Raw genomic sequence first — 13450 nt, forward strand, 5'->3', positions numbered from 1 at the left:
GAGTCTGTGTGTGTCTGATCTCAGTGTGTTCAGTTTACTTTTTCCCTGTCTCGTTATGCCTGAGTACTCCCAGCTGTGCCCTCCTTTTGTGTCTCATTCCCTTGTTATCCTTCTGTGTATTTAAACCCCGTGTTTGCATCTGTTAATTGCTGGTTCGTCTGTGTTATTTGGGGTTTTCTTGTCAGTGAATCTCCCTCCGTCATCCTGTGAACTCTCCCTGCAAATTGCTTTCTCTCGTGTTCAGATTTGTTGTTTAGGTTTTAGTTTTCCCAGTGTAGTTTATTTCTAAGTTCTGTTTTTCGCCACACTCACCTTTTGTTTGTTATCACTCGGGTTCTGTGTCAATAAAGCCCTCTCACTTCACTGCATATCCACATCTTGGGTCCTTTGTTAAATTCATACGGCTCGCCCCGGCAACCCGTGACACGAATAATGCAGAAAACTGAAATTTGAGATGGGAAACTGTTCTTGAGAGAGACAGAGCTTTGCAGGAAGTGATTTTATTGTGGTGGAAGCAAAACAGCAACGGTAAGGGAGAATTCATGACGATGTTTAACAAATATGAAGCGTACTTTTGATCTTCTCTTGCTCCTGGTTCAGTAAACTTCAGTTGGAGAGTGACAAAATCTGCAGCTTCAGAATCTGTGAGCTGTCGGCTTTCAGCCCTAGCGGCGTGTCCATGTTTGTGCCGTTGGGTGAGAAAGCCGACACCTCACAGATTCTGATGCATCGGGTCTGTGCTTTGTGTTTATGTCTTTGTGTGGAATTTGTCTACCTGCTCTCATTTACTGTTTTAGCTTTTTGGTGGTTGACGAAATGAAAGCTTTAACCTGAGATTCCTTCGTTTCTGGTGAAATACATTTATATTTAAAAATTGATTCAGGATTTCATGAATCGATATTGTGTTATTCAAGCTGAAATAGATTTTAATCAGAAAATGGATAATTGAAACCCACCCTAGTTATAACAGTTGCACAGCCATTAAAGATCAAAACAGGTTCTAAAAAATTTTCAGGGTTTTCTTTCCCTCTGTTTGCTTCTTACTGTCTTTGAGGCTCAGGACCAGCACTCCCCACATTACATCAAACTCTTACAAGTCTAGAAAAGGAGCTGTTAGACAGAAAGACATCAACTGAGTGGTATGGATTTTTGGTTTTCCAAACTGTCTAAACTGTATATAGTGAAGTCCACAAGTTTTTGAACATTAAATTTTGATTTGTGCCCAAATTATTCAATTCAATTTTATTTATATAGCGCCAAATCACAACAAAAGTCGCCTCAAGGCGCTTCATAGATACAGAGAAAAACCCAACAATCATATGACCCCCTATGAGCAGCACTTTGGCGACAGTGGGAAGGAAAAACTCCCTTTTAACAGGAAGAAACCTCTGGCAGAACCAGGCTCAGGGAGGGGTGGGGCCATCTGCTGCGACCGGTTGGGGTGAGAGAAGGAAGACAGGATAAAGACATGCTGTGGAAGAGAGACAGAGGTTAATAACAGATATGATTCAATGCAGAGAGGTCTGTTAATACATAGTGAGCGAGAAAGGTGACTGGAAAAGAAAAACTCAATGCATCATGGGAATCCCCCGGCAGCCTACATCTATTGCAGCATAACTAAGGGAGGATTCAGGGTCACCTGGTCCAGCCCTAACTATATGCTTTAGCAAAAAGGAAAGTTTGAAGCCTAATCTTGAAAGTAGAGATAGTGTCTGTCTCCTGAATCCAAACTGGAAGCTGGTTCCACAGAAGAGGGGCCTGAAAACTGAAGGCTCTGCCTCCCATTCTACTTTTAAATACTCTAGGAACAACAAGTAGGCCTGCAGAGCGAGAGCGAAGTGCTCTAATAGGGTGATATGGTACTACAAGGTCATTAAGATAAGATGGGGCCTGATTATTTAAGACCTTGTATGTGAGGAGCAGGATTTTGAAGTCAATTCTGGATTTAACAGGAAGCCAATGGTTATAGCCAAATTATTCTGCAGATCATCAGAATGAAAAGTTATTGCCCATGTTTGCATAGCCTCTTTAAAAATATGCTTTCATGACATTATTGTGTGTTGGGTGGTGGTCAGGGCTATCCAGACTGATAAAAGGGATATTGAATGTCAGCTCTCAGATGGGGAGGGAGCCTGAGATTGTCTGAAGTGTCTTTCTGTTCTATAGCAAATGCAGACAAAATGTTTTAGACAGCAAATAAGTTAGTGCTCTAAAAATATGATGGTTTGCTTAGAGGACACCAGGACAGATGAGTCCTCTGTCACAGATGGTTGGTCAGTGAAGATGGTCACCTGCATGTTCAAGGTCATTGCATCTCCAACCCACATCCACTGCCACTGTACTTAAGGGAAATTGGGACAATGTTAAAAACTTTCTTCTGCAATTACATTTGCAATTATATCTCAAATCGGAGACTTCGTTTTACTGTAAGATTACAACAATGATGGCAATATAACTGCTTGTTGTTCAGCAGAACAGTGTCCAGTATGTTGGCTGATATACTTTTTTGCATTTGAAAATAAAAGTTGGGCTGATTACATGAAGTTTATTTAATTGTTTTTTTTAATTGCATACAGTGTAATATCAACATAAGTGTTGTTTTAAATGCACTTTAGAACAGCACGCAGCATGTAGCAGTTGCTGTTGTAATGCAGTGTAGCGCTGCATGGTGGGGCCTCCGGTCTCATAACTGGTGTGTCACCCCTGTTTTTGTTCTTCTTTGTATCATCTCTGTAATGGATTCTTCCGTGTGTATGCGGACTAGTGGGCTCTCAAGTAACGTGTGGTAGAGGTAGCACTTTTAGGGGCAGGGATAGCTCAGTAGGTAGAGTGGTTGCCCCATGATCGGAAGGTCGGGGGTTCGATTCCCCTTAACAGCTACCCTGAGGTACCCCTGAGCAAGGTACCGTCCCTACACACTGCTCCCCGGGCGCCCAATGGCTGCCCACTGCTCCACTGAGTGAATGGGTTAAATGCAGAGAGCAATTTCCCCACGGGGCTCAATAAAGTACACACTTTCTTATTTTTGATATTCTAAATAAATGAGTACTAGTGAAAAGTTAGAAGCTGTTGCTCATTCGCTATCCACCTGCACACCTCTGCAGCTGGCTTCATCTCCACCGGATCGGGGTCCTAAAATAATCTCTTGCCACCTGTAATGCCACTCAAGTTTTGCATATGAAAATGTTGTTTATCAAAATAAGCTAGCGTTTGATCCATTTTGATCCAAGCTACAGTTAACAGAGAATATAATTTCTAAGCACAGGTTAAGCTCAGTTGGAGGAGCAGGCCGGCCCCTAGTCAAGTGGACTTGACTAGGGGAGACAGCAACCATGGAACACAGAAACAGAAACCAAAGACAAGAAAAGATAAACAATGAGAAAATCAAAGTTCAATAATTATACAAAACACTGGGTCACTGACCCAGGACCATGAGAGTTTAGGAAGAGGGGAAAGTTAGTTTGGGGAGTGATGGCAGCAAGAGAGAGAGAGTGAACAAGAGACAGCGAGAGAACGACAGCGACTTTTGAGAGAGATTTGTAACTTCTAGCGTGTGTAGTTAGTGTGTTGTGTTGTCTTGTGTAGTTAGTGTGCAGTGTAGTTAGTTTTCTTTTGTGTCTGTGAGAGTACCAGTGAATATCAAAGTTGCTTCTAAAAATCCACCAAAGGCAGACTGCAGTCTAAATGCTATCTTCACAAGCTCTGTATGAACTGATGAAATGGTGAATCTTATGATGCCTGAGACCGCAGTCTATGACTAAACTGGTTGTGTAACATGTACTCTCATAAATAGAAGGTCAGTAAAACCTAAATAGATTTATATATAAAATCATACCAATGAACCATCGTGCGTAAGACCAATGAGGCCCTGCTGCCTTTAAAACAGCGGTGGTGAGGCCCCTTCTGAAGAAGAGCAGTTTGGATTGTAATGATTTTAATAACTACAGACCTGTATCCAACTTACCATTTTTAAGTAAAATCTTAGAAAAACTTGTTTTTACTCAGATTAATGACTTTTTGAATGATAGACAGATCCTGGAGATATTCCAGTCTGGATTTAGGGTGAACCACAGCACAGAGACGGCTCTCCTAAAGGTTTTAAATGATCTGAGATGTAACTGGGACTCCCAAAAGCTCTGTCCTGGTGCTACTGGATCTAAGCGCAGCCTTTGATACAGTAGACCACGCTATTCTTTTAAACAGACTGAAACACATGGTGGGCCTCTCTGGTGCTGTACACAACTGGTTCACTTCCTATCTCTCTGACAGAACTTTTATGGTGAGTATGGATACATGCTCCTCTAAGATCCATAAAATGACATGTGGTGTGCCTCAAGGGTCGGTTTTAGGCCCTGTACTTTTTAATTTGTATATGCTCCCTCTCGGCGGTGTCATCAGGAGGCATGGAGTGAACTTTCACAGTTACGCTGATGACACGCAGCTGTACATCTCTGTGTCTCCTGATGACACCAGACCAATGGATGCCCTTTTTAACTGTATTCTAGATATAAAATCTTGGATGGCAGAAAACTTTTTACAGCTTAACCAGGACAAAACTGATGTTTTAATCGTCGGTCCCGAGGCTCAGAGAGAGATACTCTTGTCTAAATTAGAGGCATTTTCACTATGTCCTTCGCTACAAGTGAAAAACCTGGGTGTTATTTTTGACTCTGAGCTTGGTTTTATCCCACATATTAAACATGTAACCAAAATTGGATTTTATCATCTAAAAAATATAGCCAGAGTCCGCCCTATTCTCTCTCGGGCCAACACGGAGATGCTGATGCATGCTTTTATTACCAGTCGCATTGATTACTGTAATGCCCTGCTCTCTGGTCTTCCTAAGAAGAATATTTCAACTTTACAACTTTTGCAAAACTCGGCAGCTCGTGTGCTGACGAAGACCAGAGGGCGGGCCCACATTACACCGGTTTTAGAATCGCTGCACTGGCTCCCCGTGTGTTTCAGGATCGATTTTAAAGTTCTTTTATTGGTTTTTAAATGTCTTAATGGTCTTGGGCCTTCTTATCTCTCAGATCTGCTTTTACCATATGAACCCTCGCGGACCCTGAGGTCCTCTGGTACTGGCCTTTTGATTGTCCCTAAAGTCAGGACACATGCTCACGGAGAGGCAGCTTTTCAGTGGTATGGTCCTCGTCTGTGGAACAGCCTGCCGGAGGAACTCAGGGCCGCAGAGAACGTACATGTTTTTAAGAACAGGCTCAAGACCCACCTTTTTAATTTAGCTTTTACTTAGCGTTTATTTAATCTTTCCTGTTATTCTATTATTAATTTAGGCTTTACCTAATATTTATTGATTTTATTCTTATTCATTTTTTAATCTTCTTACTCTATTTATATTTATATTGTATCCTGTTCTTATTTATTTTATCATTTTACCCTGTATATATCCTATTGTGTCATATCTCCAGTGTTTCCTCAGAGGGCGCTCTCTGCACCGGGGCTTTGATCGACCGTGGCTGCTGGGGCTCTGGGGGTCCTCTCAGCCTGGCTGGGGGGCTTCTTTGCCTCCCTCCTGCTGTGTGCCCAGCCTGGAGGCTGCAGTCTGTGACCGGCTCCCGGTGCAGACGGCTCCCTGTGATAGTGTTTCCTCACTTGGCTCATGCGTACCCAGCCCAATTTTACTCTTTAAGTGTGTGTGTGTGTGGGGGGGGGGGGGATATGCGTGTATTCACATCGGTTATGTTAATGAGAGTGTGGGGAGTGAGTTGGAGGGTGGGGTGGGCTGCTTTTAACCATGTAAAGCACTTTGTGCTACATTTTTTTTTCATACAAAAAAAAGATTGATTGATTGATAATAAAATATTATTCGTGCACAGAAACAATATTTGAAACATTTTCTTTATTCTTCTTTGAGAGCAAAAGCTGACAGAGGCACAGCTTCCTGTAAAAACTTACAGTGTGTTTGAAGCAAAGCTTTGTGTAAGAAAACAATATTTGAAACATTTTCTTTATTATGCATTGAGAGCAAACGCTGACAGAGGCATAGCTTCCACACTTACAGTGTGCTGACGCAAAGCTTTGTGTAAGATTTAACTTTTTTTCCCCTCAAGAATCATCCTGATCCAGTGAAGGTGTTTTGAGATATCTGCATAGACATTGGGGACGTCCGGATAGTTACAATTTCCCAGCTCGGTTCCAGGAAGCCGTTTGTTGAAAGAAACAATACCGACAGCCATTCCCTTGCAGACCAGAGGGCCACCAGAATCACCCTGTAAGGAGGAAGTATGTATTTTGTTCATATGATACTTAATGCAGGCTGCTCATATATTCCTCAACAACAGAGCAGTTAGCAAGATTTTAAAAGGGAAGGACAGAAAAGGTACCTGACAGAATCCTTTATTTGTGTTGTATCCACCTGCACAGATCACACTGGTCGGAAGAATGTATCTGGGAACCTTTTGAGCCCAAGCATTCTGGCAGACTTGTGGGCTGATGACAGACACATCCACCACTCTCAGGTCATCAACACTTCTACCGTAAGTGTTTATCTTACCCCATCCAGCCACTTGGCACTTCTCATTTTCATTTAATGTCATTTCACGGAGGGGAAGTCGAATGAATTGAATTGTTTTGCTTGGTCGGACAGGTGTAGACAGCTAGAGGCACAGAATTAAAGAGTAAAGATTAAAAATACGTGAAAACCATGTAACAGCAATACAGAACATCTATCTTTTTTTTTAAGTAAGCACTTTTTACCTCAACTAGAAATGTGTTTTTCAATCAGCATATTGTAAATGCAAACACTCAAAGATATAAAACTTCCTGTGTGATGTGAGAAAACAAAAATGATAAACCTTACTTTTAAAAGCATGATGTCGTATCCAAGGTTAACATCCCGATAATATGGGTGTTTGTATTTCTCTGCAATCTGTATCACGAGCTTATCAGCACTCCTCAGATGGTGGTTACCAAGGACTACGTATGTAGGACATCTGAATAAAATATAATTCTGAGATCATCAGCAGATTTTCTGAAGTTACATAAACAACATGATGAATAAAATATGGATACATTTCTTTATAGTTAAATTCAATTTTACTTCAAGATCTTAGCATAAGTTTTACAAAAATTCTTATGGTTTCAGTTTGTAAAGGAAGAACTGTAACTTAAATTATGACCATTAAATTATACAGTAGTAAATATATATACATGTATTTATATATATATTTATATAGGAAATTGGGACAAAAGAAATGGTCTAATTAGAAATTTCCTTGGAGGAAAGATTACTTACACGTCACAGTGTGCAGCAGTCATTACAAAGTTCTCAGACACAAGAAATCCTCCACAAATATGGTAGCCTCTGTTATCCAGCACTGATGCCATATACAGCATTTCGTTGTCTGGGACTATTGTCCCATTGATAATTTTACTTCCAAGAACTAATGGCATTGGGAGGAAATAAAAAACATAAATATTCCACATGCAGGCTGGAGAAGAGTATTCATGGTGCAACTTACCATTTTGCCCGAGGAATGTCAGCGCATGAATCACTGCAAATTGTTGCAGAGCAAACATCTCGGTGGTGAAATGCTCGATCTGTTATGTTGAGACTGGCAGTTCAGTCCTTTTAAGCAGTTTGTACTGACTAATTTCTGACTTTTGACCACTTCCTGTGAGTAATGTGTTTTTGAAATTTTCCACAGCAACTCCTATCGATCACCATCTGTTATATGTGCACCAATTTCTCATTAACAATATTGAATTTCAAACAAACTAGTGTTAAATCTTCTGCTTACTTAAAAATGCTCCCTGTCTTTTCCTATGGATGGACAAGATGCTTTAGCTTGGAACTAGAAAAACCAAAATCAAACTGCAGGGTTTATATAGATACTTGAAGATTTTCACATTTGTTTTTTGTTTTATCAAGAGTCATGTTGTCATGCTGTGATTTTGGAGAAAAAGTGAATCAGATGCTTTCCAGATGGTCGTGCAAGATGAATAAAAACCCCACTGGCTGAAATGTACCACCATTCCTTATGGATGGATGTAGACACTCATTATTTTACCTCCCTCCTGACTTCCTCTGTCTATATTGAGGATGATTTAAACCAAAGATTTCAAATTTGGATTCATGACTCCATCAGACCTGTTGCCACTGATATCAGTGACATTTGGTCCTTTCATGGACTGACTAATCTTTTCTCAGCTATTGAATTGACTATAAATAGAAAATAGTAAATTTGGGTCTTAGGTTATTACAAATATGCAGAAAAATGCTTTGGTTCCAGATTGGGTTCAGTTATGAATGCTGAAATGACCATCTCTTTCTTATTTGTGTGCGTATTTTCTTTCTAAAACCAGGTTTCTGTTTGTTGTAATCAGAGCACCACCTATTTGGTTGTGGGTAGCTTTGTCCTGTTTTCATGTTTCATCTTAAACAAACATTTTAACACACTTTCAGTATTGTATTATTACTGCTTTCCCATCAGAGATGAGCAAAACCATGGTTGAGCTCTGACAGTTAATTTTTTTTAAAGCCAGGTTTCCTGTTTGATGTATTTAGAGGTCCACCCATTTGGTGGTTGTGGGCAGTGTTTCCCGGTTTGTATGTTTCATGTTAGAAAAAAAAATCAAGCTTAATATTTAAAACTGTACATCTCCTGCACATATATATATATATATATATAAAAATAAAAAATTAAAAAAAAACACCCAGCACGCCCCTGCGGGCGGATTATCCTTCAAGCTCGGGTCCTCTACCAGAGGCCTGGGAGCTTGAGGGTCCTGCGCAGTATCTTAGCTGTTCCCAAGACTGCGCTCTTCTGGACAGAGATCTCCGATGTTATTCCCGGGATCTGCTGGAGCCACTCGCCTAGCTTGGGAGTCACCGCCTTGTAATCGGAAGGTTGCCGGTTCGAGCCCCGGCTTGGACAGTCTTGGTCGTTGTGTCCTTGGGCGAGACACTTCACCCGTTGCCTACTGGTGGTGGTCAGAGGGCCCGGTGGCGCCAGTGTCCGGCAGCCTCGCCTCTGTCAGTGCGCCCCAGGGTGGCTGTGGCTACAATGTAGCTTGCCATCACCAGTGTGTGAATGTGTGCGTGAATGGGTGGATGACTGGATATGTAAAGCGCTTTGGGGTCCTTAGGGACTAGTAAAGCGCTATATAAATACAGGCCATTTACCATTTACCGCACCTAGTGCTCCGATTACCACGGGGACCACCGTTACCTTCACCCTCCACATCCTCTCGAGCTCTTCTCTGAGCCCTTGGTATTTCTCCAGCTTCTCGTGTTCCTTCTTCCTGATATTGCTGTCATTCGGAACCGCTACATCGATCACTACGGCCGTCTTCTTCTGTTTGTCTACCACCACTATGTCCGGTTGGTTAGCCACCACCATTTTGTCCGTCTGTATCTGGAAGTCCCACAGGATCTTAGCTCGGTCATTCTCCACCACCCTTGGGGGCATCTCCCATTTTGACCTCGGGACTTCCAGGTTATACTCGGCACAGATGTTCCTGTACACTATGCCGGCCACTTGGTTATGGCGATCCATGTATGCCTTGCCTGCTAGCATCTTGCACCCTGCTGTTATGTGCTGGATTGTCTCTGGGGCATCTTTACACAGCCTGCACCTGGGGTCTTGCCTGGTGTGATAGACCCCAGCCTGTCTGTTTGACCTGCTCCCCTCAGGCAGGAGGCTCCGGTCCATTCGCACCAGAACCTCTCACCATAAGAACAGTTTCTTCCCCTCTGCTGTTGGACACATGAACAATAACCATATGACTGTACCCGCCACTAACACATGACCCTACGCTGTGTCACTGCATCATTCTATGTTTGGCACTGATCACCACCTGCACTCATGTATATATCTTTCAACGTAGCACTCTTAATTCTTATTCTCATGTATATATCTCATGTATATCTCATGCACATATCTTTCCACGTAGCACTTTTAATTCTTATCCCTACTTTTATTTTTTTCCATGTCTATTTAAGTGCTATTTATGACAGCATGTTTGCACTGAAGCACCGCAGCAATTTCCTAATGTTGTAAACCTGCTCAACATTTGGCAATAAACCCCATTCTGATTCTGATTCTGATTCTATGGATCTTGTACTCAGAGCTTGTTGTTGTGCTGCCATGATTAGTGCCTCCGTGCTGTCTTTCAGTCCAGCTTTGTCCAGCCACTGGTAGGATTTCTGGATATCAGCCACCTCCTCTATCTGCCGGTGGTACATACCGTGCAGGGGCCTGTCCTTCCATGATGGTTCCTCGTCTCCCTCCTCTTTCTTGGGTTTCTGCTGCCTGAGGTATTCACTGAGCACTCGGTCAGTTGGGGCCATCTTCCCAATGTATTCTTGGATTCTTGTCTCATCCTGGACTGTGGTGCTGACACTCACCAGTCCCCGGCCCCCTTCCTTCCGCTTAGCGTACAGCCTCAGGGTGCTGGATTTGGGGTGAAACCCTCCATGCATGGTAAGGAGCTTTCTTGTCTTTATGTCAGTGGCTTCTATCTCCTCCTTTGGCCAGCCTATTACCCCAGCAGGGTACCTGATCACGGGCAGGGCGTAGATGTTGATGGCCCAGATCTTGTTCTTACCATTCAGCTGACTCCTCAGGACTTGCCTGACCCTCTGCAGGTACTTGGTGGTTGCAGCCTTTCTAGCGGCCTCTTCATGGTTCCCATTCGCCTGCGGGATCCCCAAGTACTTGTAACTGTCCTCTATGTCTGCAATGTTGCCTTCTGGTAGTTCAATCCCCTCAGTTCTGACTACCTTCCCTCTCTTTGTTACCATCCGACTACACTTCTCCAGTCCGAACGACATTCCAGTATCATTGCTGTATAGCCTGGTAGTGTGGATCAGTGAATCGATGTCTCGTTCACTCTTGGCATACAGCTTGATGTCATCCATGTACAGGAGGTGGCTGACAACTGCTCCATTACGTAGTCGGTATCCGTAGCCAGTCTTGTTAATGATCTCACTGAGGGGGTTCAGGCCTATGCAGAACAGCAGTGGGGACAGAGCATCTCCTTGGTAGATCCCGCACTTGATGGTGACTTGTGCTATGGGCTTGGAGTTGGCCTCTAGTGTTGTGCGCCACATCCCCATTGAGTTCCTGATGAAGGCTCTTAGGGTCCTGTTGATCTTGTACAATTCTAGGCATTCCAGTATCCAGCTGTGGGGCATTGAGTCATAGGCCTTCTTGTAATCAATCCAGGCAGTGCACAGGTTGGTCAGTCTGGTCTTGCAGTCTCGGCTGACTGTTCTGTCTATCAGTAGCTGGTGTTTCGCGCCTCTGGTATTCTTGCCAATCCCTTTCTGTGCCCCACTCATGTATTGACCCATGTGCCTGTTCATCTTAGCCGATATGATGCCTGACAGGAGCTTCCATGTAGTACTGAGGCAGGTTATTGGTCGGTAGTTGGAGGGGACCGGTCCCTTCTTGGGGTCCTTGGGGATCAGGACCGTTCGACCTTCGGTTAGCCATTCCGGGTGTCTCTCGTTAACTAGCAGCTGGTTCATTTGTGCTGCCAGACGCTCGTGGAGTGCAGTCAGCTTCTTTAGCCAGTAGGCGTGAACCATGTCGGGCCCTGGTGCTGTCCAACTCTTCATACTGGAGACCCTTTCTTGGATATCTGCCACGGTGATGGTTACTGGACCCTGTTGAAGGCCTGTGGTACATAGCCGATTATTAGAGATAGGTTGACCATATTTAAGACTAAAGCATTAATTAATGGCAGGACTCCTTTGAGCAGTCTTGTGTTAAAATGGTTAAAAAAACATTTCAAAACTGATTTCCCATGATTACTTAATGATTACTTAACTTTCACTCCATAAATCTTCCACAATAATGATCACAGTTGTTCTGCACTGATCTAAATTTTAAAAAAATGGCTAGAGCAACACCATAGCTGGACTGGCCATCTTGCATACTGGGTGGCCGATGGTGATTTTTTGTTTTTACAGTCGATGTTTTTTGTTGTTGTTGTTTTTGTAACAGTATAAACAGTGAAAGGTAGTGGATTGGCCAGATGCTGGCCGATGTGTAAAAATAACTTAGTTGTTTGGTGGTGGCTATGGCGGAGCTTCCACAGAGGCCAGCCGGTGGATGAGGGAAAGGGGAGGCAGGAGGAGGAGAGACCCGAGGCGGCCGCCGGTCCGAGTATCAGGTGAACTGAACTTCAGGTAAGAAGTCATGACCTGCAGTCTATCTGGGTCAGATATAAACCAAGTTTAGGTGGAGTTCATTTTCGTTGTGCTGACTTTTTATAGTCAGTTACAATAACTCGTACTGCACTAGCTAGCATGACGGAGTTTCTATACAGCTGGGTGGGTGTTATGATGTTACTGATAGTGAACTTTATTTTATTCATAAGGTTAGTTAGTAGAGTTGCCAACCGTCCCGTAAAAAACGGAATCGTCTCGTATTCAGAGAAAATATTACGAGTTTCGTGTTGAGCTGAGAAGGAACACAGTTTGTCCCGTAGTTCAGCTACAATGAAAAAGACACAAAGCTGGAGTTATTTTGTCTTTACGCTGCACAGCTGTCTCTTCTTCTTTCATTCTCCCCCCTCCCTCTCCTGTTGCTACTTCTATCATGAAACTGATCAATGATCAGCTGATCGCATTTTCTCTCATTTGTTTTTCGCACACTTTGCGCCAGAAACAGGAAAACAGTGGATGTCGCGCTAAACAACAGCAGCACGTTTAAGTTTGATCAGCTGTTGTTAGAATTTATTTAATATTAATTTCTAGTATCAGCTGATGTTTGCTGGAGCCTGGAGTCATGATATCGGTTTGGATATGTGGTGAGAGGGAAACATGAAGATGAAACCAGGAGATGTCCTTACTGAACCATCAGAGCTGAACAGGTGATGGAGAAACAGGTTTACCTTTTAGGTGACATGAATGAGTTGAAGGGAAGTTATGAACTGTTTCTGAGTAACACCAAGATCCTTTGTAGCTGACAGCTGGTAACTGTGCAGGGGCGGGTCTAGCAAAGTGTTGCCAGGGGGCCAGGGAGGGCATTAACAGGGAAAGGGGGGCACAAAGAAATACTTTTCTTTCTTATTTTCATTTAAAATGTCTCACTTTTAATAAATAATTATCTGAATCTTACAACCAAAATTTTTATCTGATGTAACATGTATAGAAATCATACATATACCAACAAGACAGTGTACATCACTGTCACAACAGCGTTTGTTTTCATTCAAAGTCTTTATGGCTTTTCCTGTAATACCTGGTGGGCCGGTCTCTAGTCAAAATGCCCGGGCCGATTTTTGGTCCCAGTCCAGCCCTGCACAACACATTCATATGATGCAACATGCCACTGTGAGTTTAATCTTGTTTAAACAGTTTGCTTGCTCAATAGCTATTAATTTTATGCTGAGTATTATATAAAATAAGTTACGCGTAATGTTAACTTACTCTGGTTTGAATTTCAGACTTTCGCTAATTTTCAGAAGCGATGTC

The 13450-nt window shown here is 42.8% G+C and overlaps 1 protein-coding gene across 1 annotated transcript; it reads right to left on the reverse strand.

The window, feature by feature from the left end:
• Nucleotides 1-5843: 5843 nt before the first annotated feature.
• LOC113021873 (granzyme B-like) lies at nt 5844-7642 on the reverse strand. The gene is made up of 5 exons (XM_026166695.2): nt 7485-7642; nt 7259-7406; nt 6824-6956; nt 6348-6620; nt 5844-6233 (listed from the first exon to the last, which is right to left on the reverse strand). The coding sequence occupies exons 1-5, from the start codon at nt 7540-7542 to the stop codon at nt 6054-6056; spliced, it is 792 nt and encodes a 263-aa protein (XP_026022480.2). The 5' UTR covers nt 7543-7642; the 3' UTR covers nt 5844-6053.
• Nucleotides 7643-13450: the final 5808 nt, after the last annotated feature.

This window comes from Astatotilapia calliptera, chromosome 5 (genome assembly GCF_964374335.1).
Source record: "Astatotilapia calliptera chromosome 5, fAstCal68.1, whole genome shotgun sequence".
NCBI lineage: Eukaryota > Metazoa > Chordata > Actinopteri > Cichliformes > Cichlidae > Astatotilapia > Astatotilapia calliptera.

Excerpts from the sequence above, each read along its gene's own strand:
- LOC113021873 (XM_026166695.2), bottom strand. The coding sequence starts at position 7,542 with ATGTTTGCTCTGCAACAATTTGCAGTGATTCATGCGCTGACATTCCTC. Across the intron at positions 7,407-7,484 it reads GACATTCCTCGGGCAAAATG|TTCTTGGAAGTAAAATTATC; the intron begins GTAAGTTGCACC and ends CAATGCCATTAG. Across the intron at positions 6,621-6,823 it reads ACGACATCATGCTTTTAAAA|CTGTCTACACCTGTCCGACC; the intron begins GTAAGGTTTATC and ends CTGTGCCTCTAG.